The sequence below is a fragment of the Alternaria infectoria genome (genome assembly GCF_024043175.1).
Source record: "Alternaria infectoria strain BMP 0036 chromosome Unknown scaffold_11, whole genome shotgun sequence".
In the NCBI taxonomy this organism is placed as follows: Eukaryota; Fungi; Ascomycota; class Dothideomycetes; order Pleosporales; family Pleosporaceae; genus Alternaria; species Alternaria infectoria.
The window spans coordinates 116,996-142,559 of NW_026250700.1; the positions used below are offsets into that span (position 1 = coordinate 116,996).

The following is a 25,564-nucleotide window of genomic DNA, read 5'->3' on the forward strand; positions in this document are numbered from 1 at the left end:
AACATACGATATTCGCCACCACAACCATCACCGCTGGTTTACTGCAGAAGATCAGATGTGGATCACCCAGATGGTCGGCGATATTGCGTTGAAGCTGGTACATGCGAAGTACCTCGCAAAGCCCCAGAGGAGATGCAAGATGATATGGATCACGGCTATTGGAGACGTCTGCCCCCACCTAATTATTGGGATTAAGATGTAAACTTGTTCACGGGATAGACTTGGGCATTGCTTTTTTGGACGTGCTGGAGCAAAAATGCGGGCATAATGCAGTTGAGTAACATGGTATATCATAGCAATGCAGGTGTATCTCCTAATTACGTTTTTTCACAGTAGGCAGCTATTTATATAGACTTGGGTATATTACAGTCATTCATGCACATCTAGTCTCTACATCCCGACAACGACGGACACAAGACCAACAACAACCAACAGCCCCCAAGAAACGCTCATTCCCATCGCACCGCTCTCAATCTCAGGCGTGCCGACTTCTTTTACGTCATCGATCTTGCACACGGTTTTGCATCCCTTCTCCGCTCTCTTCCTTCCAAACAAACTGGTTATATCTCTCTTGTTCTCCTGGCTTTTTCCTTCATATGGTCCACTGGTATTGAACGTCATCTCGATCCACTGAATGTGGAATTCAGCACTATCGCCCACATCCATCTCGCCACTCCACTCTCCACCATCACCCCACATGTTCAGGACCAGAAAGCTCTGCTCGCGGGGGACGGAGTACGTGTTTGCGGCGACCTGCTTCTGGTTTAAGTACCAGTAGCTGTTCTTCGGCAGCCAGTCGATGCGGTGGGTTTGCCATTCGTCCCAGCGGGGGAGATCGGTGGGGCCAACGGACGCAGCAGCGACCTCGTTGCCGTCCTCCCCTACGGAAGGCTGGTTCGTGTAGCGAATCTGATCTTTGGGATCGTCGGTCAGAATCTCGATGTCAGACTCGTTGTCGTCGTCGAAGAAGGTGAAGAACCCTGCCACCGCACCCTTGGCACCTTGAACACGACCGTACATGCGCATCGAAACGTGCATGAGGTTTTTCTGCTGGTTCTCAATTTCTCCAGCCGTCTGGTAGTCATCTAGACGCGATGTTCGCAGTGCGAGGTATGATGTGGAGTCTTCTTCACCGAGGAAGATGTTCGCGAAGGAGTTGTTCATCGGTACGGGGAAGTCTTCGGTGGCGGGTTTGGTCCAGTTCTGGATGCCCCAATCGTAGTTCCACGCATCGCTGTTGAACAGATCTGGCTGCCATGTGTTCGCCATGCCCGCGATCTGACTATCGTTGAGGAGCGGCGGTGATTCGCTCATTGCGCCTGGGAGGTTTCGGAAGTCGTAGAAGCGGTAGTACTGGAAGTACTCTGGCGTTTGCGAGTCTTTGCCGGACTGGACGACATAGCAGTCGCAGTCTGGGTTGTTATCCTTGGGTGCCTCGTTCATGGAGCTGGTGTACGGGTTGGCGGCGAGGGCAGACTGGGCGAGTAGTGCCGTAAGAGGCAGGAGCAAGGCTCCTAGCGGCGGAAGGTATGACATGTCGTTCAGTATGCCTCGATTTTCGTATCGTAGATGTAGTGACAGTATCCGAATAATTAAACAAGGATATGGTTATGTAAAGGGATCACGGTTGATCGACGGCTAGTAAACGTGAAGAGAATAGCGAACGAGTGTCACCTAGCCATCAGCAACGAACAAGAAGAAAGAAACGTGAAAGCGCTCAACAATGCTGCAACAAAACTCGACGATGTAAAGAAGACGATACCTAAAAACCAAGAGGGTCAGCGCAAACGCGGGCTTCGCAAGCTCATATACTAAAAACGTGCAGTAAAGCCGCTCGCTACTCCGCTTACACGGCACCACCAGTCAGGACAGTCTCGAACACCGCCCACAAGTCGTGCTTTTTCTCTCTAAACAGGCGCGAAGCTTGTCCAAGCTACCTTCGCTAAACTATGTCTAAGCCCAGAAAAACTGCGCGCTCGAACTGGAAGTCAAGGCACTAAGGCAGGCAAGCTGGGGCAGCAAAGAAAAAGAGGGATATACGAAACGAAACGCGCGACACATCACACCAACGCACGCCATTGTTGGCGGTGGTGGTGCTGCACTCAGCCACACTGCTTCTGGCCTTCTGGACCGTAACGGACAGGGGGTTAGGGGTCGTGTAATGTTTGCAGCGCATTCCTATAGGTGGCGCGGGGGGAAGGTTGTGATCCGCCCCTGGTTTAGGCTGCTTCGGGGGTCTCGCTAGCCGTGATCCGTGATGTGCCAGCGGGAGTTTCGACGTAGGCGCCAAGCTTGATGTGGCTTTACCGTCCGACTCTCCGGACGACCCGGAATCTTTTTCTGGTCTTGAGGGTGCTGTGAGAATCATGTGTACATAGGTAATTATTTATTGCATGTGACAAGGGATATGTTTGCAGAGGCTTGCCGTTCAAACGAGGGGTGAAGAGATTGTTGGCTTTGTAAAGTTGTAGCCCGTCATCACGAAACATGACAGGGTTTATGGGTCACCAGCCACATCCCCACATGGCCGGGCGCTAACCGATGCACCTAAGTCTCAAAATAGCCCCGATTCAATATTTCTGAGATGCGGCGCCAACGACGAATACGTCCTGCTGAGACGGCCATACGAGCACGTTTTCGCGTCGCTGTTTGTCACGATCTCGTATCCTTTTCGCTGGCGCGGGGTCTGGAGAATGCCCAGGTATGGAGAACTGATTATACGGATTGTTGAGGGGTAGGTACGACTGACATGGCCATGACGTTTTTGATGGGCGTCGTTGGTGTTGCTTCTCTGTCTTTCGCGCTCGAGCCTGTTGGTGTTGCTGAGCCGGCTACCTAGGTATAGTAACAACAACGATATTGCGATCAATATATTCGTCGGCCAGGCCCCTGAAAAATTCGCCGGCTTGTATAGACAAGCATTGCTTCGGTGTACGAATCGGGGCGCCACAACTTGGCAGCCCAACGACTCCTTTTGATCTATCACAAGTCACGCTCGAGTAGGTCGGTGATTCGGTGTCCCAGCATACATGAGGAGCACCATCGGGTTCGATATGGCAAGGGTCATGCCGAGTGTCTGGACAACAGGCCCTTCCATATACTCAACTCCTGCGCATCATATTCGACGCTGCGTTTTATCATGTTGGCTGACAAAAGCTGTTACAGCAATCCCTAGAGCTCATTCTCGTGGTTTTCACCCCACTCGATGTTAACATAGATGGTACGGCGCCTCGAGCATTAGATCCTACAGCCGATAGAACGTGTCCCTGCTATCTTCACTATCCGATCGAAGAGACCGGACGTCACGCAATGTTCACGAGCATACTCAATGCCGCGCAAGACTACCATGTTGTCGATTGTCCATTGAACAAGCTCTCAGTGAGCAATCGCGCTTGATCACCTGAACTTGATCATGTGATGAGGCCAAATAGCTCTTTCTCTTTGCTACACGACCCACAAACATGTCTTCCCTCACTTAAAGCATGAGCCTACGCCGCCCGCTCTTTCTTGTCTTCACACATATCTACATCAATCGTCACTTCACGATGCAATACAATATGAGGTTGTATAACGATTTACCACCAGAGCTGCACCACAACATCTATGAGCGATTGCCAAGGAAGAAGCTCCTTGAGATGTTGGGAATGTCCAGGCGTTACCGCGACATAGCGGAGAAGGTCCTCTACAAGGAGCTCGTCTTCGATCGAGATCATTATTCTCGGATTGGACGCCTTTTCCTCACCGTCGTCGGCCGACCAAAGCTAGCAAAATTGATCAGAAGCCTCACGATCACGTACGAACCTGACCATCGCGTGGACAGCCTTGCCAATGATGCCTATTACAAACGCTTCTGGAACAACATCACCACTGTGAGAGACACGATCGAAAACCTTAGCAAGGAAATGGACAATGAGTTTATGCTGCGCTGGTTCGGTAGCGTCTACGCTGGTTCAGGCTTGTACGATGGCGCGCAAGCTGTGATCATTTGTCTAGCGACGAACTTAGAGCACTTAGAACTCGAACCGTGGTCAATTACAACAAGAGTTCTAAATCACGAATGGGGACTGAGCGACAACAACTCGACAACCCGTCCATTCTGCAACTTGAAGAATCTCAATGCACGCGGAAGGCTATACGGCACAGTACCTGTCTTCCCGTGGATGGAATCTTTGAGTATAGAACCCGAACTATGGTCAGTCAGGCACGGCAGCCTACCTATCCACTTGCCATACCGGAGCACTAGTTCGACCCTACGGGTCTTGGAGATGAGCAAAGTTGATGTTAGTCCAGCCGCCTTCGAACAGCTGCTTTCTTTACCAGAACTCAGTAATGTCAAAGAGCTGAAGATCAGCAAAGTGTTTGTTGGCTACGAGAGTTCATGGCCCAAGGACTACGATCTCCGACGCATTATCCAAGTTATTGAAGGTCATCTACCCAACCTAGAGGTTCTACACTGGTTTCAGCACGACTGGGAGAAAGAAAATACTTCCACGAGAACTTTCGGCAGCTTCAAGGGTCTTTCCAAACTGCGAGAACTGAAGATAGACGCCCAACTACTGGCAACTCATGATCATATCTACGATCCAGATGCAGAGGTGTTGGCTCTTACCCGCCCTGCTGAGTACCTACCCGACAGTCTTGAAGCTCTACACGTCTTGTGTTTGACCGCACATGATGAACGAATCGACTTGGCTCTTCAGCTAGCACGTACATTGAACCTTCGGAGTCTTGAGCTGTCGCTTAACTTGGAGGACTGGTATACTTATTGGCGTCGTGTCGCCGATGAAGGCGCTCACGAGTTACGCAAGAGCAGGAGAAAGTTCTTCCGCGACACTGTGGCGGATATGACTGCATCAGGCATAAAATTGCGTATCTGGCGACAGGAGGGCATGTGCCCAGAGAAGATTCTCTTTGCTCCAGGATATCAGCGGCCATGGCCCATATGGGTCGACGCTGAGAAAAGGTGCTGGAGTTACCGAGTTCTCGCTGCATGGGGGGCGAAGCAGTATAAGAGCCATCTTTCGAAGTCATATATCAGCTATCACGATGATGATGATGATGAATGGCAAGACTATGGGGGCGATAGCAGTAACCAGGGAGATAGCGATGTTGACGAGAGCGGGAAGATTGCAGGCCAGGGTGGAGAGAAGAAGGACGATGACGACAAGAAGAGCGATGACGACAGGAAGGGCGATGTCGGAAAGCAGGGCGATGACAAGGAACTGAGCGACAACAGGGTTGAAGGTAAGGTAGCAGAAAAGAGCAGTGATGGAGATCAAGGACGTTCATAGTCTGGCGCGGCTAGGAAACGAGAAATTCGTCATCAAAAGACCGTCACATAGAATAAACTCCTCACAGCTCCAAGTTCATCTTCATCATCATGCATTCTTTCTTTACATGTTATACATATCATACTACAACAAACCACGCATCATCACAACAGGATATATCCAGAACAGAAAGAAAAAACCTCAACCATGCATCCCAATCCCCTACTCATAACCTAAAACCAACACTTTCCATACCCCTTATCGCACCCAAGCCCACACGCCCAAGGATCAATCGAGCACCTCCCACTCTGCTTGCAGCAGCAACCCATCTCAACACCAAACAGCGTCTTGTAGCCCGCGCACGTCTGGCCACCATTGTGCTCACCGCACTTTCCGTTGGAGGAGACGGGCAGCTTGGTGGGTGTGGGTGTGGCGGTGGTGGAGCAGGAAGTCGAGCTGGGGCGAACGATGGCGGTGGAGAAGGAGGAGGAGGGGAGGATGGGGGTGGGTGTCATGGTGGAGGTGGCGTAGGGGGTGGAAGCTGCGCTGCTGGGGAGGGTGGCGGAGCTGGAGGCGGGGGAGGAGGAAGAGGCGGAAGAAGCGGCCGGGCTGCTTGATGGGACGGCCTCGGAGTTTCCGGGGGTGGAGCTGGGGTAAACGGAGGAAACTTCTGAGATGGCGGAGCTGGTGGGGTAGCTGTCCTTGGAGGCGGAAGCAGACTCAGCAACGGAAGTGGAGGAAGCAGAGGCAGCGACGGAGGTGGAGTCGTGCTCCTCGGGCTTCTCAGATACAGGGGTTGAAGCCGATGCGGAAATGTACTCTGAGGCAGAAACGGATGCAGAGACGTACTCAGAGACCGAGGCAGAAGCCGATGTGGAAACGTGCTCAGAGACCGAGGCAGAAGCCGAAGCGGAAACGGACTCAGAGACGGACGCAGAAGCCGAAGCAGAGACTGAAGCGACAACGGAAGAAACCGTCTCAGACGTAGGAATAGCCGCGGAGGAGGAAGCAGAGTCAAACTTCTCGCTGGCGCTGGAAACAGCAATGGAAGAAGAAGCAGGCGAAGAAGAGGTCGAAGGGCAGTTGCCGTAGACGGGGTTGCAACCAGCACCGCAGTGGTCCTCAGAGGTACCGCAGTATCCCCAAGCAGAGCAGCACTCAGACTTTACGCCCTCGAGAGTGCTGAAACCGACGCAGGTGTATCCCTTGGTTCCACCGCATGAGCCATCGCGAGATTTCTCACCGGAGGTGGTGGGAGTAGCAGAGGCTGCGGAGGAGACCTGGCTGACGCTCGAGCTAGCATCGACGGTGGTGCTGGAAGCAGTGGAAGAGACAGCGTCCTTGCTGGCGCTGACATCGGCAGAGGAAGAGGGGGCAGGGCTGGTGCTGGCAGCAACGGAAGAAGCGGCGCTGCTAACGGCCTGAATACCGCACTTTCCGAAGCCAGCCTGGCATCCGGCGTCGCAGTAGATATCAGTGTTTCCACAGTATCCGTACTGGGAGCAGCACTCGCTCAGACCAGCGGGACCGTTGAAACCAATGCAAGTCATGCCACCGTTTGCCGCACCGCAAGATCCGTCGGTAGTGCTGGAGCCGGTAGGGGTAGGGACAGGGCCAGTGACGCTAGCAGAGACGGTAGCAGAGGCAGAGGGAGAAGCACTGGGCTGGGCACCGCACTTTCCGAAACCAGCTTGGCAGCCAGTCTGGCAGTGGTCGGCGGTGTTGCCACAGTAGCCGTATTGAGAGCAGCACTCGCCGAGGAGACCGTCGACGCCAACCCAGCCAACGCAGGATTGAGAGCCACCAGCAGCACCGCACATACCGTCCTTGGAGGTGGGGCCGGTAGGAGTGGGGACAGCGGAGGAAGAAGTACGGGTAGATGAGGTGCTAGGAGGAGCGGGAGTAGAGTCGCGGTACCAGTTCTCCTCGGGGTCCTGCATGCACTCACCCATGGTGACGGCCCTGAGACCTTGAGCGTAGAGGTAGTCGAGCATGTATACGGTGAGGTTCTCGGCGGTCAACTGGTGGATGTCGTGGCCAATAGCAAGCCTGTCGCCGTCGAAGTATCCTTCGTTACGGGTATCAATGCCCTTCTTGAAGTTGTCCTTGGCGACCTGAATCTTCTCGGGGGTCAATTGGTTGTAGTCATCGGTATCGAGGTCGAAGTAAGATACGACGTAACCGAGATCGGCCATGACTTCCTGGCAGCTTCCAGTGCAAGAAGAATACGGAGGGCGCATGTAGGTGGGATATTTGCCGATGATGTTGCGAATAGCCATCTCGTTCTTGACCATTTGGTCGTAAGCCTCCTCCTTGGTGATAGCACTGAGGTCCTGGTGGGACCATGTGTGAGAGGCGACCTGGTGGCCGTTGTCGTACATCTTCTTGATGACACCCGCCCAGTTCTCATCAATGGCGCCCTTGCCGATGTTGTTACCGGTGATGAAGAAGGTGGCGTGAGCTCCTCGTGCCTCGAACAGCTTCATAACGCCCTCGGTGTAGATGTATGGACCATCGTCGTATGTGATTGCCACGGTTCCAGGGTTGTTGCAGACGTAGATGCCTTCACCGCCGTAGGGGATGCTTCCAAGCTGGGGGCGGGGGTCGTTACGGGTGCTTGCTCCAGCAGGAGTCTTGTTGGCATCTGTCATACTATCAGTAACATGTTCATCGTGCAGAGTGTAGAATTCATCATACCGCATGCAGGACCGAAATTGAACAAGCAGTCGGGCGCTTGGCAGTGTTCCTGGGTAGTACCGCAGTATCCCTGTTCTACTGTAAGTACACGCTCAATACACGAAGTGTCTCATCCCATATACGTACGGCGCTTGAGCAGCACTCGCTGTCCGCACACTTTTGGTTGCCGCCATCCGGTCCGCAACGTCCGTCAGTGGACTGTCGGGGACGAATGACGGGTCCTGCCTCAGCAGCATGACCGCCTGAGTAACCAGCAAGAGGGTTGCTGGCCCTCAATTGCCTGGGCAAACCGACGATCCTTGGCATACCCTCCGTGCCATGAGCGGCGACGAGCGGTGCTACCAAAGAGGCAGCAGCGACTTGAGAGAAACGCATCTTGGCGAATTAATGTTTACAGCACTAGTATAATAGTTGTAATCGACTTTGGTTGTAAGAGCGGAAGCGAGTGTGGTTGACAGTAAAGTCAATTAAAATTAGTCGATATGAAAAAACGAGTGACGGTCGCTATGCGTGCAAAGACGAGCAAGACGAGTGAAGAGCGTAGGGAGAAGAAGCCCGATGTACTTATATCACACAATGCCATAGACGCACCTCCAAGGGCGACTCGTGGCGGCGTAGCTGCGAGGAGTGGAGCCCACTAACTGGAAGAAGTCAGCACACTATTATCAGCAGCCAAGAGCGCGGCCCTGGGAAACCTTCGTGGGATACGAAGAGGATGTGGAGACGGCATGGTACTGAGACAACTGCGAAGGCGCCTAGTATAAGCCACCACGAAATGCTACAACATGATCTCGCGTCCCCAGTGTGATGGTATGTCTTGGTAGCCGAGCAGATCTGGAGGCTTAACAGCTTCCAATTCCTAGGGACATGTCAATCTCGAAGAGGGATAACAGAGCCCGAATCGTCCTGTTCCTGACAAGGCCAAGACCTTAAACCGCTGGGGTCTAAATATATGAGCCGCGATGCTGGTTGTGACCGGCTCCCGTCGCGGATATACTGAAGTGGGATGATCGCCGGCGGGGCCCAACTCAACAATAGGCTAGAGGAGTACTTGGCATCACAAAAACATCGTGCTTTTCACGTGTTGGCTTGATGTGGCGTTCAATGGCGTCTCGCGTAGGAATCAGAGGCCGTTTGCTTTCGGCTCTCTCGGTACGCGGCGCCCATCAGAGAGCTCTGAGATTGAAGGGCTCTATGGAAGCCTTCGCTGCTGGTATGATCGGTGACCGTAGGATAACTCGCAATTTCGATCCGATATCTGCCAATGTCAGTCTGAAAGCACTTTACTCGTGTTTCGTGCTGTCAGCGATGTCAGTGTTGTCAACGAACGGCCGTTGCGATACCTCGTGCCGTGGTATTGGGAATAAGCGACAGCGCACCAGTAACGGTACATCGTCATGCACGCCGTTCGTACGATGAGACTTCGAATCGCATTTCGTCCAGCCCTAAGACGAACGCCTGAATGCCAAGCTCAGGAGAGCAGGATTGGGAACGCCCCGGTGGTCGTCCGCTGGTCGCGATTCGATGCTTGGAGGCCCCTGAGGGCCTTCATTTCCACTGCCAAGCTCGAAGCGAGCGCTGGCGTCCGCTCTCGATAATCGATAATGCCGCGCGCGGCAACGAACCACCGGCAAACAAATCGCATGTGCAATGCGATGTAGAATGTTTGGAGAGCTCGCTAAGGCAACGTGACCAGTAAGTACAGTGTAGAGCAGCCAACTGTTTGATACAGATCTGCTGCTGCGAGCAAGCGGCTAAGCGGCTGCGCTGTTCGCTTTAGCTCCACGGTAGTGACTTTGGATAGCTGCGTTTGTTAGTCGCTCAGTTGTGGCCGGCTAAGGCAGGAGCGCCACTAGAAAAACTTCAGCTGGTCCTTGTATACGATGTTACGAAGAGGTGGAAATTGACGGCAATGCCGAGTAAAAGTGGGTATCATTAAGTTCAAGTACATGTCTGGATAAGAGGTATGGTATCATGGTTCGCGATGCCGACGCAGAAGCACGAGTATGCTTTGTTTAATCATTTCTTCACAATGCGCAAGAGAGGAGCGATCCTCGCTCGTTTGCTCAGCCCGACACGGTATGGCACCTTGCCAGTGTTCGCTGGCGATGCAGTTGTAGGTTTTATTTTTCGTTCTGGAGTCTCTGACGCCGCAGCTGGAGAGGGTTTCGCTGGTGGTTTTGAATGGCTGGCAGTCGTGGTATCCGTAGCGTCTGGCGATTTCCCGTCATCGGTATCATTGCGTGTGAGTTTAGAGTCTTGCTCTATCTCTTCTGGATTGGACCCGGGCTCGGTCGTTTGTACAACTTCTTGTTGATGCTCTACTTCCACAGCTTGTTCTAACGGTTCTGGGTCAGGTTCTTTAGGCGAAGCAACAGGCGCGACCTTCTTGGGCCGACCGCGTGCCTTCTTCTTCGCAGGCGCGATCTCAGGCACGGTAGAGTCCGTCTCAGCAGGTTCACTCTCGGCTGGATTTGATGTGGGCTTTTTGCGCTTTGCCTTCTTATTCGAGGCAGTGGTAGAGCTTGGGGGCTGCTTCGAAACCGCAAGTGGTGACTTCTTAGGTATCACTACCTGAACTTTCGTAGGCGAGCGCAAATCGGAAGTTGGAGTTTCTGTGAGGTCGATAGGCTCTGGTAGTATGGCATCATTCGCCACCGCAACATGAACCACGTCCTGCGCAACGGCCTGCGTATCATCCCTCTGATACTGGTCTAGACTGCGCATAATATCTTGAATAGCCTCAGAGTCCATCGCCGGAGTTTCGTCGCTCTTGTTCATGACCGGCTTGGTTTTGGGTGGACTTGGTGGTGCAAGCTCGTCGTGGCCAACATTGTTAGTGACTAGCCAGTCGATGGTCTGTATGACGTCACCGTTGTTTTTCTTGAGGGCGCCAGAAGTCGTTGAAGGTGTAAATCCCATGTCACAAATCTGCCGAACCTTTTCTGGTGTTGTAGGGTTGCTGGTATCGGCTGTAGCCGTCGTTTGTCGCCTTTTACTGACCTTTTTGGCCTTCTCGGGACGGACAGAATAGTCGATGGGCTGCTCCTCTTCAACCCTGAGCGATCTCGAGCGGCTGGGCCGTGGCTTGTATTGCTCCTTTGGCAGGCCAATATTCGCAAGATCGTCGTCGGAGCTGGCGACAGGCACTTGTGCGGATTTTGAACGACGAGGTGTCGTCTTGACTACCTTGTGTTCACCGCGCGGAGTCTTCTGTGGTGCAGTTGATGGTATATCCCAAATATCGACAGAGCTGGCTTCAACTGGTGTCGCCTTTCGGTCGGCGTCACCGGCTCCATTACGGGAAAGTTCATTTCTCAAAGGGCTGCCTTTCAAAGGACCACCAGATCCGCGCCTGCTGCGTTGAGATGCGCTGTACTCATAGCCTCCCTGTGACGTCCGGACTGGCGTGGCTGACGGAGGATCATTTGAAGGTGGGTCACGATCAGATGATTCAGTCTGTTCCGTCGCGTCTGCCGGTGTGAACTTCATAAGATCTGACCAGGGTATTGAGGGCTCAGGTGGAGGTATGTAACGAGGTTGTTCACTGTCGATCTCTTGTCCTATCGTGAGTGGTGCATTGACAACATCGAGCATATGTTGCTGGGTCATAGTAGCGTTGGGAACGGTACTAGAAGGCTCAGGGAACATGGCCGGTTCGTGGAGGGCGTAGTTGTCGCGCATAGTTCCTTCTGGGAGCCATGGTACTTCTTGCGTTGATTCGAGGGCCGCGTCTGCTCGGCCCACAAGTGGAGCGTTGAACGATGGAGAACTACCGAAGATGGATTTCGGAGCCTTCCCATACGTGACGGGCCCTTTCTTAGCAGACACATCATTGAATGATTTGAGCGGACTTGGATCAGCTATGGTCTTTCTCTTCTTGTTTGGATGTTCAGGCAATGACACCGATGACTGAGGCTCTTCCTGGCTCGGCTGTGACTGGAGATGGTTCCGGTGCGCCTTTTCAATAGCTCGCTTCAGAGATTCTGGGCTGCACGTCAGCTCGGTCTGATGACATGATGCCGTGAACTCAGCCCTACCGGTGGATCCCGTGCCGTGGGTGTCGTTGCTGAGTGGCTGTCCGGACGCGTCTGCTTGTTTGGGCGGCGGGAGGTCGCCCTCGAGATCGCCGTCCGACTCCTCATCAGAATCCTGTACAATGCGCGACATCGTTGTTCCCGCCGTGTGTCTTCAGGTAGATGCTTGGGTCGCAGAGGCGAGACTACCGGGGAGTGGGGTGGGGATCTTTCCGGGTGACCGCGCCAAATCGCGTAATCACGAGACGAGCTGCTAGCGCGTTTCTGATATTCGGCAGGCACCATCAACTTTCTGGCAGTCGCATCCCCCACCACATATCGTTCCGCCAACATGGACAGGTTCGCGTCCAGTTCAAGCGATCGCGCAGATGCGTCTGGTAACCCCCGCTTCACATCGCAGGCCGCGACAGCAGAAGACTTGCTAAAGGCGCAAACTGTCGGCCTGGTCAACCTCGACGACTACCGCAAGCGACGCGCCGACGCGTTGGACAGGAAGGAGCGAGGTGACACTGCAATCAGTTCGGGCGAAAACACACCAACAGACGGGTAAGGACGGTCGTTTCCAATTGGGAAGTACCCGCTAATTTGCAAAGTACAGGGCATCGACACCAAAACCCGTCTTCAAGAAGAAGCGCAAAGTAGGCGGGAAAGGCAAGCTGTCATTCGGCATAGACGAAGACGAAGACACCGAATCCAATGTTTCCAAGACGCCGACCCCGCGCGAAAGCACACCCGCAGACGCTTCTGCCCCGGAAGCAGAACCCAAAGTGTTCAAGAAGAAGCTGGGCGCAAACTCGAACATCGGCCTCAAGCCCCGCGTTATGACCAAAACGGCTCTCCAACGTGAAGCGCAACAGGCAGAATTGGCACGGCAAGACTTCATCGTCATGCGCGACGCAGTCAAGGCCACGGAAGTGGTGATACCATTCGTCTTCTACGATGGCACCAACGTGCCAGGTGGACGATGCAGGATCAAGAAGGGCGAGCAAATATGGCTGTTTCTAGACAAAGCTAGGAAGGTCGGCGCAGAGCTAGGCGTAGGCGGTGACAAGAGTCGAAGAGATTGGGCTAGGGTCAGCGTGGACGACTTGATGCTCGTGAGAGGTGAAGTTATCCTGCCACACGTGAGTATCAGACCTGAACACCACGTATCGACCTATCAACTAACCCCGTGTCAGCACTACGAGATCTATCACTTCCTGTTTAACAGGGTCACCGGTTTCGACGGCCCCATCTTTGACTACTCGGCGCAACCCACCAAAGCCACCCCGAGCGCGACCGACGAAGACGCGGACGCAGATCCTGCTACATACGACCCTCTTGCTCAACCCCTTAAGAAGAAGAGCAAAGAGTCCAGCATACCAGACGAAGAACTCGAGGGTTACGGCGACGACCCAGCGATAACCAAGGTCGTTGACAGGCGGTGGTATGAACGCAACAAACACATATTCCCGGCAAGCGCATGGACAGAGTACGCTCCAGATAAGGACCTATCCAAGGTGCAGCGGAAGGACAACGAGGGCAACGCCTTCTTTTTTTCGTGAACCACCTGATGGTCCAGGAATAATCTCCAGGTCAGCCTAGACCTGCTATTCGCCTAGTCCTTATCTTGGAAGCCCTTGCGCTCGATGGGTGGGCTAGCGGGAGGGGTCTAATGGCTCGGGCGGGATCTGGAGAAGCCAGGTTCCCCAGAGCGGAGCGAGCTGCAGCACAACGCTTAAACGTGCCGTGTAGTCACTGAGGTATAATGGCGCGGAGAGCACATAGCCAGTATCAATGCAACCCCACCATCCACATTAATCAGTCTTCGATGCGGTGTGACCCGGATCAGCTACCGTGCCCCCATATGCACTCCCATGCACTGCTAATGACATGCGTCCCGCCACGGAAGGTAGTCGCGTGTATGCTTACCCGTGTTGGCCCCGCGGTGCACCCGCGCCAGAGTCTTCACGATCGCTGCCAGCACCATGCCTAGTTGTGTCGCGCTTTACACTCGCACAAGTTGCTCTATGCAGTGCCAAGAAGAAGCTTTTTCGCGTGCAATGTCCGTCGCGAGCCAAGCTGACAAACATACATGGTACACCGCCGTGACCCGCCGATGCGAGAGGCGCTGAAGCGTGACGCATTAGGATGTGATAATTGGGGCAGGGATCCACCGTTGAACCGAGACATTCAAAGCTTTGCAGCGACGGCGAGTATAAAGGCAGACGAGATTCTGCGCGCGCTGGCGGGAGTGACTGAACAAAGCGCTCCGTCGCCATACGTCATTGGGGATCACTGCGACGCACCAACCACGTCTCTTTTCATCTCAACGTCTTTCACTCACCCGTCCAGCTCCGCACCGATAACACTGACCAGCGATTCCGCCGCTCCAGTGTACTTCCCCTGCCTCGAGCTACGGCTTTCCCTACTTTTGACAGTCCGTTTAACCATGTTGCAGGCGCGCTTTTGTCGAGCTCCGTCTCCTCCAATGAGAATGGACGCCTCGAGCACACCCTAAAGATTCAACATTAACGCGTTGATTGCGCAGGTCGCATGGAATTGGCACTCTGGCTCTTGCCCTGTCGATCATTCAATACCTACCACTGCCTATATCTCGTTCCTTTTTCCGCCCCCGCTGCCTAGAGCTAGTTCTACATACGATTTAGAGCTACCCTCAAGCTCAATATCAAGCTCTCCCGGATCCAGTTGTCCACCGATTGTTGCTTCACCCTCAGGATGAAGTTCGGACACAACCTACCGAGGAACCAGGTCCCGGAATGGGCGGCGTCTTATATCAACTACAAGGGCCTCAAGAAGCTCATCAAGAACGCTGCTGAAGCTTCGAAAGATGGCTCGGCTCCAGATCTTGCTGGTGAGTAGACTTCAACTCTGCCAAGACTCATACCAAATACTCCATGGCTATGCTTCACCAAGCTATTGTGGATGTCTTGGAGTCGTCACGAGCGCGTCATGTTTACCGCGACCATTGAGCTTCAAGTCGCAGAACACGTGGCTAATATTCACCCCAGAGTTCTTCTTCTCGCTTGATCGCAACCTCGAAGACGTTGACAACTTCTACAACCGCAAATACGCCGAAAACGCACGACGATTGAGGCTTCTACATGGCCGCTACGGACGAGTCGCACAATTGCCCGACGGCATCGACAAGGATGAAGCGCAGGATCTCATGGGTGCGCTGCTCGAGCTGCGCGGTTCGATGCGGAAGCTTCAATGGTACGGAGAGGTGAATCGTAGAGGCTTCATCAAGATCACAAAGAAGCTGGACAAGAAGATTGAGACAGTTTGTCTGCAGGAGCGCTACTTGGCGTCGAAAGTCAACCCTAAGCCTTTTGCGCATAACCTGCCTTTGAATCAGGATATGAAGGCAGTCAACGAGTGGCTATCAGGGTTGAGCGACATCAAGACGTTCGATGACACGGGCTCCTCCCATTCGGCGGCCTCTCTGGGCAGAGTTCCAGGTCGCTCGTTACACCTTCCCGCGGGCCTGCTCGACGCTGTGGATACGGCTATTCGGGGCGACAAGGTCGAAGATCTCAACCAGAAACTCACAGAAGCTGCTGCGAGCAATGGCATTTCGAGTGCTTCGTTCCAGCAAGTACTCCTGAATTTCTTGCAACGCGCCATCTCATGCCGGGCAAAGTCATGTATCGAGAGATTACTCAAGGACATTATCTCACTAGATGAGGAAGACGACATCAACAAGCGCAATTGCATCCACCGACTTGTCATCAATATCGGTCGATCGAAGACTGGCGACACGTTTGGTGCTGATGGAACCCTTCTCCAGAGCTCTAGCGAGACACGCAACTTCATTGTGCCTGCGACGGATCCCAATCGCCAACCTCGCCCTTGCACCACCACCGAAGAAGAGTCAACGCAATTACTCAGCGAGAACGATGAGTCGGTACGGTTACTCGTCTACCTCCTCGATCAGCTCCAGGCTGAGCAACGCAACGCGCTCCAATCTCGCGACTCCTATGGCAGATTCCCGCTCCATTATGCTGCGCAATATGGATTTGTCGTCATTTGCCAGGTCGTTATGAAGCACATGCAAGACTGGGGCCAATTCGACGTCGCTCAGGGAATCGACTCCGCTTACTGGCAGGATGCTGAGGGTAACGCTCCTTTGCATCTCAGCGTAATGGGCGGACATCCGCTCACCACGAAAGCCCTCCTCGATGCGGAAAACTGGCGCGGTACCACAGAAGAACGCCTTACATCTCGTAAAAACATCGCGAGATCGGGAGCAGCCTTGACCCTAGCAACCCGGTCCAACTTCGTAGACATCGTCAAGCTCTTGGTCGAAGCGGGTGTGGACGTGAACTACCGGGATGAGGGCGGAGAGACCGCATTACACATGGCGGCACGCTACGGTTACGACGAGTGCGCCAAGGTTCTTTTGGGAGGATCCAGTGTGAATAAGGCGGAGGTCGATGTCGCCGAGAAGACATTCGCTTGGACGCCACTGTTTATTGCTGCTGTCGACGACCATCTCTCCATGGTGGAGATTCTTGCTGCGGCCGGAGCTGATCTCCAGAGGTGCGACAACTCTGGCTGGACAGCAAAGGAGCACGCCACGCTTCGTGGTCACATTGCGGTAGCGATCAGACTAGGGGAATTTGCTCCTGCGACAGAGCCGCCTCTTGTCGCGCCTAAGGATACGCGTATTGCTCGAGCTGGCTCGCCTACACAATCCTCCCTTGACGAGCGAAGGTCTAAGAATCTAAACCGAGACACCAATACGCCTGTTCAAAAGGCGCCCGAGCCCGTGAAGACCTTTGGCCATCGTTACTTGACCAAAGAGACAATGATTCTTGTCAGCCTTGGTTCAATGGACGCCAGGAAAGATGTGCCCGCCGTGAAATTGGACGATATCCCTCTTGCCGATGCACACGCGACGCAACTCGATACCGCTCTGTCTGTGGTTGTTAATGCGTCTGGCGCAAACGGAGAACCCTCGGTCATTGACTTGCCCATCCAGGAAAACATTGCGACCGAGCCAATCACCTTCATGACCAGCGATGCCACTAAAGTCAAGCTACTTTTCGACATTATCCCAACATATGCGGGTTCTCAAGAGCGTGTAGTGGGACGAGCTGTGGCATTGCTGTCGACCATCAAGACCAGTATTGGATCTAAGCGCATCTCGCTCCAGGGAGACATGAAGGTACCAATCGTGGCTGCTTCGACACTGGACGTAATTGGCACAGTTAACTTCAACTTCTTGATCATTACGCCCTTCCATCACCCGAGCATGTCGATCACAGAACAGCATACCTACTGGAAGAAAATGGCTGCATCGACCATGGTCATCGGCCACCGCGGTCTAGGAAAGAACACCGCCTCACGCACGTCGCTACAACTTGGCGAGAACACGATTCAATCCTTCATTTCCGCTGCCAACTTGGGTGCCGAGTACGTGGAGTTCGACGTTCAGCTAACCAAAGACCATGTGCCCGTCATCTATCACGACTTCTTGGTTAGCGAAACTGGTATTGATGCACCCGTACACACGCTTACACTGGACCAATTCCTGCACATCGGTGAGGGCCAGAAGCCACGGTCGTCTCGCGCTGGGTCACCAGAGACTGTGCCCGTTCTGAACGGTGCGAATGGCTCAGATGACAAGCCCAATACCCGGAGACCCCGATCGTACTCAGTCGATAACTCGAAACAGCGCAACATTCACACTGATCGTCAGAACGAGCTCGCGGAGCGAATGAAGTACACCCGCGACTTTATGAAGAAGGGCTTCAAGGGCAACAACCGTGGCACATCCATCCAGTCCTCATTCACGACTCTCGACCGTATGTTCGATGAGCTGCCTGAATCCGTTGGGTTCAACGTCGAATTCAAGTACCCTATGCTTTACGAGACCGAGGATGAGGAGATGGACCAGTACGCCGTTGAACTGAACCAGTTCGTCGATACAGTGCTGCAGAAGGTGTACGACAGGATGGGCCAACGGAACATTATCTTTTCATCTTTTAACCCCGACGTCTGCCTGATGCTGTCCTTCAAGCAGCCCTCAATTCCCGTACTGTTCCTCACCGACGCGGGAACTTTGCCCGTGGGCGATGTGCGAGCAGCCAGTCTACAAGAAGGCATCCGCTTTGCTAGCCGTTGGAATCTGCTGGGAGTCGTTACCGCTGCTGAGCCCTTGGTCATGTGCCCGCGACTCGTCAAGGTGGTGAAGGAAAGTGGTTTGGTGTGCGTCTCGTACGGCATACTGAACAACGATCCTAAGAACGTCCTCGTAAGTCACTCCCTCATAGGCTTTCACTTTAGGCAACATTTGCTAACAACAACACAGCTCCAACGAAACGAAGGCATCGACGCCGTCATCGTAGACAGCGTGCTGAAGGTCCGCCAAGGACTCCAAGCACCGCACCAAGACTCCACTAACGGCGTTGTCAACGGCGCGTCGCTCGTCGTTCCGTCCGAATCGGTGCCTACGATCAAGCAGGCGAATGAGGTCTTGCAGAATGGCGCTGAGAGCAAGACTGCCGCGAATGGAGTAGTGTGAGCTGCGGGGACGCACTTTCAACAATGGGTGGCTAGCGTTGGATTTCATAGATTTGAGCGTGTTTGATCCCTAGGTAGTCCCTCAACGGGCTTGGATTTGGTCCGTTTAATCGATTGGTGGCAAGGTGTACTTTGTGTGTCGTCGCTATGTTCCTCGGTCCTTTCTCCTCCCCAATCTTTCGTACTGCTTACCTCCCATCACAGCTAGGCAATCTGGGCCATTGCCCATTCGTCCAAACTGTCGTCGCTATGACGACCCACATCTCCATCCTCATAATCCTCGTCCTCCTCAGACCAATGGGTCCAACCATCCGGGCGTTCACTGTCACTATACGCACTGCTGTTCCTATGCCACGGCATCGAATAGCCGCCCGAGTCCTCGCTCTTACCGTCACTGCCGTCTTCCGGCCCATAGATGTATTTTCCAACATGCAACAGCTTCTCGAATGATGTATAACCCCATCTCGCTCTGTACTCGGCCAGGTTGCGGGCGAAGTCCATTTGGTAGTGCTTGTTGATGCGGGTGTAGCGGAGTAGGATGTGGGATTTGTAGTGTGATTTTGGGTTGTAGCGGCCGTGGATGTAGACGTTTGTGGCTTTTTCCTGAGAGGGGGTGGGTGTTAGTGTGGCTTTCGCTGAAAGTTGTTGGAGGGGTTGTTTGGAAGAGGCGAGGAGAGAGTGGTGGGGTATGTCTAGGAGAGCGTACAAACCTTTTCCCAGTCTTCTTTGCTGAGATGGAATAATGCCGGTGTCAGATCCAGACGCATATAGACATCGGTATCTTCATCCGAATCACTTCCGATGCCACTGTCTGTGCCATCGCCCCAATAGCGGTCCACGGCGCTAATCACTTCTTTTTCAAATTTGACTTCGACATTACACCCAGCGTGTATCATGTCATACACCGGTTTGCGTATTGTTTCCAACATATTTATGAACCTGCGTTCGTAATCCCGCATGGCGGTAACGCCTTCTTGGGTGTGCTCATAGTAAGCGTTGGAGTACCCAGACATCTTGATGATGATGCGGAGCTTCAGCAACGAAGGCTCTCTCTTTCCTTTGAAGAGAGCAAAGCCAGCTTCAAGCTTCTGGTACAGATCATTTAGGTTTCCTTTCTCCTGCGCTATACAGTTTTCCACGTATACATTCTCAATCAGTCGGCCGTTGGCGTCTGCCCCTGCCTCTTTCACAAGACAGCCGCTGATCTTGTCATTGTTGATTCGAACATGTAGTGTTCGGATGTGCATGTAGGGTTTAACGCCCAGGTGGAAGATGTCTCGAGTGAGGGTTTCTCTTAGAGTTTGGAATTTTGCGATGATGTGCTGTTGGGAGTAGTAGTACTCTGCTGCCTCGCGTGCGACTTCCACGCCAACGTAATGTTGGCTGTATATGCGCTGTATCGATGGCACCTCGGCATTTTTGCGTTGTGGGAAGTCGGGCACGCGGTGCAATATGCGCTCTTTGATGGCGTATTCGTAAATAATATCCCGTAGTTCGCGCGGCAACTTGGCATACATTTCGGTGGCTAGGCGATGGCAAGCCTGTCGCTCGACTTGGGCTTTGGTCTGCCGCTTTTTGTAGTGTTTCTTTCTGCACAGACGTGAATATTCCGGAAGGCGGCGACGACGATGCAGGGGTCAGAATACCTATGTGGTTTCGTGGCCCCGTCGCCCCGACGTGCACCATCGAGACGATTGCCCTTCGGAGGCATCGCTGCGCTATCTTTTGCTTTTTGCTACTTGAGAACAGGTCCGTTAGCGCTTGTCGATAGATCTCAAGATTAACAGGAGAGCGGTGTGTGGCCCGTGCTCATGGTCCGTGCGTTGACGCGTCAAACATTCCACCAGAGACGCAGGCAAACATTGTTAATCATCTACATGATCCTACAAATTGAGGCACGCGTTTCAGGGCTACGAGCAGACGAGTAAGTAACGTGTTTCTGTCTCCTGGCCTCTCATGACTAAAAGCCCCATTGCTCCATGTCGTCATAAGTGGCTTCGTAGTCTCCTTGTGGACCTGAGTCGTCGCTAGAGTAGTGTCTGTCGCAGTATGGATTAGGAACTGGTTCATCATCCTCATCGTCCTCATATTCCTCAATCTCTTCGACATCGTCATCCCACTCACTCCCAGCATAGGTGCTCGGCCCCGACGAAAACCCATCCTCGTTTTCGTCATCATCCAACTCCCGACGCCGCCCGATGTTTACCAGCTTCCTAAATGAAGTGTACCCCCACGACTCTCTGGAGCTAGGAAGGTTCTTGGCAAATAATTTGCTGTATCCGCCCCCGTCCCATAACTTTTGTATATACTTCTGGCCGTAAGGGCATAGGACATATTCATCACCCCAACGTGTGTATCTGGCTTTCTCCTAGTCCAGAAAATTAGTGCGATGCTTTTCGATTGTCTTTTGTGTAATGATCTTGAGAGAAGGTTCAGTACATACCTTCTTCCAAGCCTTCTTACTCAGGTGAAAAAGTCCGGGTATAGGCTTCTGGAGAGGACCATCCTGCCCGTTACAAATGGCTTCCTTCCCCTCGTCCCACGTGATTATTACCCGCGCGCCAGCGTGTATCAAATCATATACAGGTATTTCGATGAATAGAAGAAGGTTCAGAAAGCCACGCTCGCAGTTTAGTATTTCCATGCGCGATTGCACATCCGGTGAATCCACGTACGGATAATCTCCCAACTTTAACATGAGGTGGACGGTCAAGCTAGAAAGAGGTGCATCAGGATGTCGTTTCATCAAAAGTGAGAAGCCCGATTCGAGCTTCTTGAAAAGATCCTTGAAATTTCTCTGTTCTTGCAGGAGCAGCTCTTCCCGTTCCGTGTCAGCGTCGTCGTCATAACCATAGTCAACTTCGTACAATATCGGAACAGTAAGCGCCTCAAGATCGAAGGTGATATGCACCATTTTCACCCACTGGTATGGGAAGACGCTTTCGTGGAATTTGTTGTCCATGAGTGCTGGAACGAGTTGATCCACGTCGCGACACACGAGATGCGTCTGTCTGTTGAAAATGATCGCCGCTTCCCACGCAACTTTGTCACCCACGTACGCAGGGCTACATATCCGCAGGAGTGGTGGGACGTAGGCATTTTTACCGGTTTTAGGGGCTCCTAGGTCGACTTGATTGTGGCGTGCCTCTTCGAGAAGAATGTGGTATACCTTGCACCGTAAAACCCAGGGAAGCTTGGTGCGAAAAGCTGCCGCTAGACGAAGGCAAGCTTGCTTGTCACGTTTGACTTCTGCAAGCCAAGCTTTCTTGGGAATCCTCCTGCGATAGCGTCAACTTCCAGGTGACTTCGTTTGCATGTAGGTGGCAATACTTTGGGGGTTTAGCGGCCTTTTTTCTCCGCGGTGCACGATTGGGTTGATCGACCTTGGGAGGCATCGCTGCCACGTTATTCAAGATAGAGAATGGTCATCCACCTTATAGCCTACTTTGACGTCAGATTTTCTACTTCGCGTGTTTGTATTTTGTTATAGGCTGCAAACCTTTATGATCTTTTCCTTGTATAAGGTGCTGCGATTAGAGTCGTGTTTTTTGCTTTTCTTTGTTGTGACAGCAAGGTCGGCAAGCCCTTCACGCTGAGCGTTCGAGATGAACGGGCGGTGTGTGGCAGGTGGTCTGTGTAGAGACAGGGGGTAAACGCATTGACGCGTCAAACGATGATTGGACAGAGAAAACCAAGGTTGCTAGATACCTAGGTACGTCACGCTACTCGGTGCCATCAATGCTTCGCTCTTCATCCTCGAAGGTACAAGCAACTATTGACAAGCCCAACAACTCCAGTATACAGCTCGCCCGGGTAGTTTGGAAGTTTTTGCATCGCGTCGATCCAGCGGAAGTTCAACAGTGCTCGGATTATGGATCGATATTCCTCCCAGTGGGATCCCGAGTGGGAGGCAGAGTACCCAGAGGAACATTCAGAGCTAGATTCACAGCTGGAGGCGGAGTACTCAGAAGACCTTTCAGAGTTTTCTTCAGGTTGGGATTCGGAGCTGGAGTTCTCAGAAGAACGTTCAGAGGGAGACCCAGATGGGTTAAACCCATTACACAAGCGATGGAAATGGCGTCCAGTGCGCATGCTCCACAAGCGATTGAACCTCAAAGAGCCCTCTAAGTACAGCCACCTGCATACGAAATGGCGCCCACCCCAATTGACACCGTCACAGGGAACAACAAATCTTCAGAGCGAAGCGCGATCGCGAGCAAGTCCGTCAGATTGCGTCCAAACTATACGCTAAAGTGCCCCGAGAGGTACGAGATGAAGTATACCGGTACATTGTTGCTGACTGCGAGACAATGTATTTTGGATCCGGTCTGGGTGGTCTTAGTACGGCATCTGATGAAGAATTTGTCACATCAGACTACAAGGTATTTTGCCCATCTTACGTGGGCTACGAGGTTGCACGCGAAGCGGCGGAATGCTACTATGCTACCAACGTTTTCGAGGTGGGCACTCAAGCCATCTCGCCAGATTGGGCTTCAAAACGTCCGGGCTTACCGCAGTTGATGCCGCTACTGGCAGAGGACTGTTTCAACCTGGGTGTACTGCCGTACAAGTTTATCCGGCAGATATACATCAGGATCGTAGTCACTGATATCTGCCCGAGAATGCCAATTGGATCCGAGGAACTCTTGTGGAGAGAACTATCGAATCTCGGTAATTTACACAGTGACCTAGAGTCTGCGCTTTCGCTCGTGGAACATAAAGCTAAGCTTGACGTTCGAGTTCAGATCTCGCCCGACGAACCTCGATGGTATGGGGAAGCAAGAACGGAGTGGAAAGACTCTGGGCTGGACGAGATGGAGATTTCGCAGCGTATCGGGTTCCTGAATGTGGAGCGTAGCGTTCTTAACGTGTTGGAGGCAATGAGAAAACCTCTTTACGATCTGAAATACGCTGGCTCTTCTATCACAATTATGTGCCAGACGATGTCGAGTGAGGATGATCGGAAGATGCAAGGACTATTTTACCTCACCGAAGAGGATTGGCAAAAGGTCAGTCTGCACATATCTCATGTGAGACCATGCTAACCATGACGAAAGGAGAAGGAAGAGCATACACTGCAATCGGGATACTATCGACCTTACCGAAACTTCATCGAACAAAGCATGCTAGCAGACGGTCCGCTCAGTTACAAAGAAGAATTTGCCAACAATCTACCTCAATTTAGGCGCAGGTGGGGCTATAAAGACTTCCAGAAATTCATGTCTCCTCCAGAAGACGATGGTTACTACGACGATGCGTATGAAGAAAGAGAAAGCGAGGACGAAGATGGAGACAGCGACGATGAATATGGAGGAAAGCAACCCAAACATGGAGCTAATTATCCGCCCCTGGAGATGTATCCTAGGGAGATGATGGAGCGCATACAAATGATGAAGCGCTTAGGGGGACCATCATGGGGTGTGCTACCCGAAGAGAGAGCGTAAATACGAGGTTGAGAGTATCGAAGAAAAAATTGTCAAATACAGTCTTGTCAGGTTTGCGGCATTGCGCTCGTTCGCGCCAGGCAAGTCGGATTAGCTCTTCTCTACCAGGAAGTCAGTTCTTAGTACGTGCCGTTCTGCATACGGAAGAAAAGCCTTTGTGGCGGCGAATAAAACTCTTCAAGTAGCCATGATTCCCAGTATCGGCGTTCTTGAACGTCGTTGTGATAGGAATCATCCTTATCGTGACTACTGTCGTTAGACGGTTCCGAGAGCCGATCAGACAATTCAGGGTACTCGTCAGACATCTCCGCTTGGCACCTGTATCTGTTCGAAGTGATCTTGTATGCAATTGAACAAGTGCTGAGTTGATGAGACGCGATATCTTCCGATGAGAGAGGAAGGTGCATCAATCTAAGCACAAATCAAGGGGCAATACAAAGATGTCCGTGCATCAATGCACGGGCAACTTCGGAATCGTTCCGCATGACGCGGGTTGGGTCGAAAGTCACTGCAACACCGCTAATGTGGGCGCAGACCAGCCGCATCACTCCTACAAAACGCGTACCTTCGGCCTGACCTTCTCGCTGATATCAAAACCAGCATCTCAAGTCGAGGTTTCAAAATGACAATAAACAAGTTCATGGCCTGTGGCCAGTGCTCCACAGGAATCATCCGTCAAGAGACCGATGTGTTCTACCCTTCCAGTCCATTTTCAAAGCCAGTCTGATCGGTCGCATGGGAGCGATATAATCATACGCCATATCAACTATCCCATATGCAAATTCAAAGAGACCGCGCGGCATGATTGCGTCTCGCCTCATGCGCTGTTGCACTCGAGCCTGCGAACCGGCTATAAAATCCGCCCTTCGTTGCGACTTCCCTCATCAACAAACTTTCTCAAGAACATTACCTAAACCGGGATGTTTCTTAAGCATGGGGAGTCTCCGCCTTCGCGGGCTCTTTCAAAACCTGCGCTGTACTGGCTGATGAGTTTTCGCGTCTTTCCGCTTCTCAAAAGCGTTCTTTGAACGATACATGAGAAGAAGTAGACGGCCTTCTGCGCTCTACCCCCGCTCACAACCCTCCAAACTTCCTAGGCCACATGCCTGCACGACTTTGATATATAAATCTACCGCATTGCGAGCTCTTCTCCCACATGTACAAAACCGCATTCTGCAAATCCAAAAGATTCGTTGGAACGTGTATGAAGAAGACTGCTCTTCTACGAAAGATACTTTCCGACATTCCATGGTTGGCTCTTTCTTTCGCATTTCCGAAACTGAAGCAAATTGATCTATGGGAGTTCGCCCTTCAGCGTCGACCTACTGCTCAAAGGTTGCATCCCAAAGCTCATGACCGGCGCTAGCTCCGACTTGCAATAAAATTAGTCGCTCGATGTATAAATGACTCTTCTCTGCGCTGTCTCACATTCCCAAACACTCCTCGTTTCTTTCTCTACTTTCCAAAAGTTTCTATATCTGAATCTGATGGAGAAGTTTGCTCGTTCTTCTAAAAACTGGCAGAGGAAGCATCCATGACCTCCCCTGCTCTTCACCCTCCAGGAAGCTCGAAAAACGGCTTTATTACG

At 52.6% G+C, this 25,564-nt stretch overlaps 8 protein-coding genes across 8 annotated transcripts; 4 read left to right on the plus strand and 4 right to left on the minus strand.

Annotated features, from left to right (window-relative positions):
- Positions 1-390: 390 nt before the first annotated feature.
- Positions 391-1,536, minus strand: J4E92_006918 (uncharacterized protein; the record flags this gene model as incomplete). The annotated part of the gene is made up of 1 exon (XM_051498283.1): positions 391-1,536. The coding sequence occupies one exon, from the start codon at positions 1,534-1,536 to the stop codon at positions 391-393; it is 1,146 nt and encodes a 381-aa protein (XP_051351217.1).
- A 2,021-nt stretch (positions 1,537-3,557) lies between these two features.
- On the plus strand, positions 3,558-5,291 carry J4E92_006919 (uncharacterized protein; the record flags this gene model as incomplete). Its single annotated transcript, XM_051498284.1, has 1 exon — positions 3,558-5,291. One exon carries the CDS (start codon positions 3,558-3,560, stop codon positions 5,289-5,291), a length of 1,734 nt encoding a protein of 577 aa, XP_051351218.1.
- A 212-nt stretch (positions 5,292-5,503) lies between these two features.
- On the minus strand, positions 5,504-8,342 carry J4E92_006920 (uncharacterized protein; the record flags this gene model as incomplete). The annotated part of the gene is made up of 3 exons (XM_051498285.1): positions 5,504-7,914; positions 7,968-8,037; positions 8,094-8,342. The coding sequence occupies 3 exons, from the start codon at positions 8,340-8,342 to the stop codon at positions 5,504-5,506; spliced, it is 2,730 nt and encodes a 909-aa protein (XP_051351219.1).
- A 1,644-nt stretch (positions 8,343-9,986) lies between these two features.
- J4E92_006921 (uncharacterized protein) lies at positions 9,987-12,137 on the minus strand (the record flags this gene model as incomplete). Its single annotated transcript, XM_051498286.1, has 1 exon — positions 9,987-12,137. The coding sequence occupies one exon, from the start codon at positions 12,135-12,137 to the stop codon at positions 9,987-9,989; it is 2,151 nt and encodes a 716-aa protein (XP_051351220.1).
- Positions 12,138-12,335: 198 nt separating this feature from the next.
- Positions 12,336-13,548, plus strand: J4E92_006922 (uncharacterized protein; the record flags this gene model as incomplete). Its single annotated transcript, XM_051498287.1, has 3 exons — positions 12,336-12,550; positions 12,603-13,128; positions 13,183-13,548. The coding sequence occupies 3 exons, from the start codon at positions 12,336-12,338 to the stop codon at positions 13,546-13,548; spliced, it is 1,107 nt and encodes a 368-aa protein (XP_051351221.1).
- Positions 13,549-14,722: 1,174 nt separating this feature from the next.
- J4E92_006923 (uncharacterized protein) lies at positions 14,723-18,533 on the plus strand (the record flags this gene model as incomplete). The annotated part of the gene is made up of 3 exons (XM_051498288.1): positions 14,723-14,858; positions 15,016-18,263; positions 18,321-18,533. The coding sequence occupies 3 exons, from the start codon at positions 14,723-14,725 to the stop codon at positions 18,531-18,533; spliced, it is 3,597 nt and encodes a 1,198-aa protein (XP_051351222.1).
- A 203-nt stretch (positions 18,534-18,736) lies between these two features.
- On the minus strand, positions 18,737-20,049 carry J4E92_006924 (uncharacterized protein; the record flags this gene model as incomplete). Its single annotated transcript, XM_051498289.1, has 2 exons — positions 18,737-19,135; positions 19,243-20,049. 2 exons carry the CDS (start codon positions 20,047-20,049, stop codon positions 18,737-18,739), a joined length of 1,206 nt encoding a protein of 401 aa, XP_051351223.1.
- A 2,573-nt stretch (positions 20,050-22,622) lies between these two features.
- On the plus strand, positions 22,623-23,976 carry J4E92_006925 (uncharacterized protein; the record flags this gene model as incomplete). Its single annotated transcript, XM_051498290.1, has 3 exons — positions 22,623-22,660; positions 22,713-23,541; positions 23,590-23,976. 3 exons carry the CDS (start codon positions 22,623-22,625, stop codon positions 23,974-23,976), a joined length of 1,254 nt encoding a protein of 417 aa, XP_051351224.1.
- Positions 23,977-25,564: the final 1,588 nt, after the last annotated feature.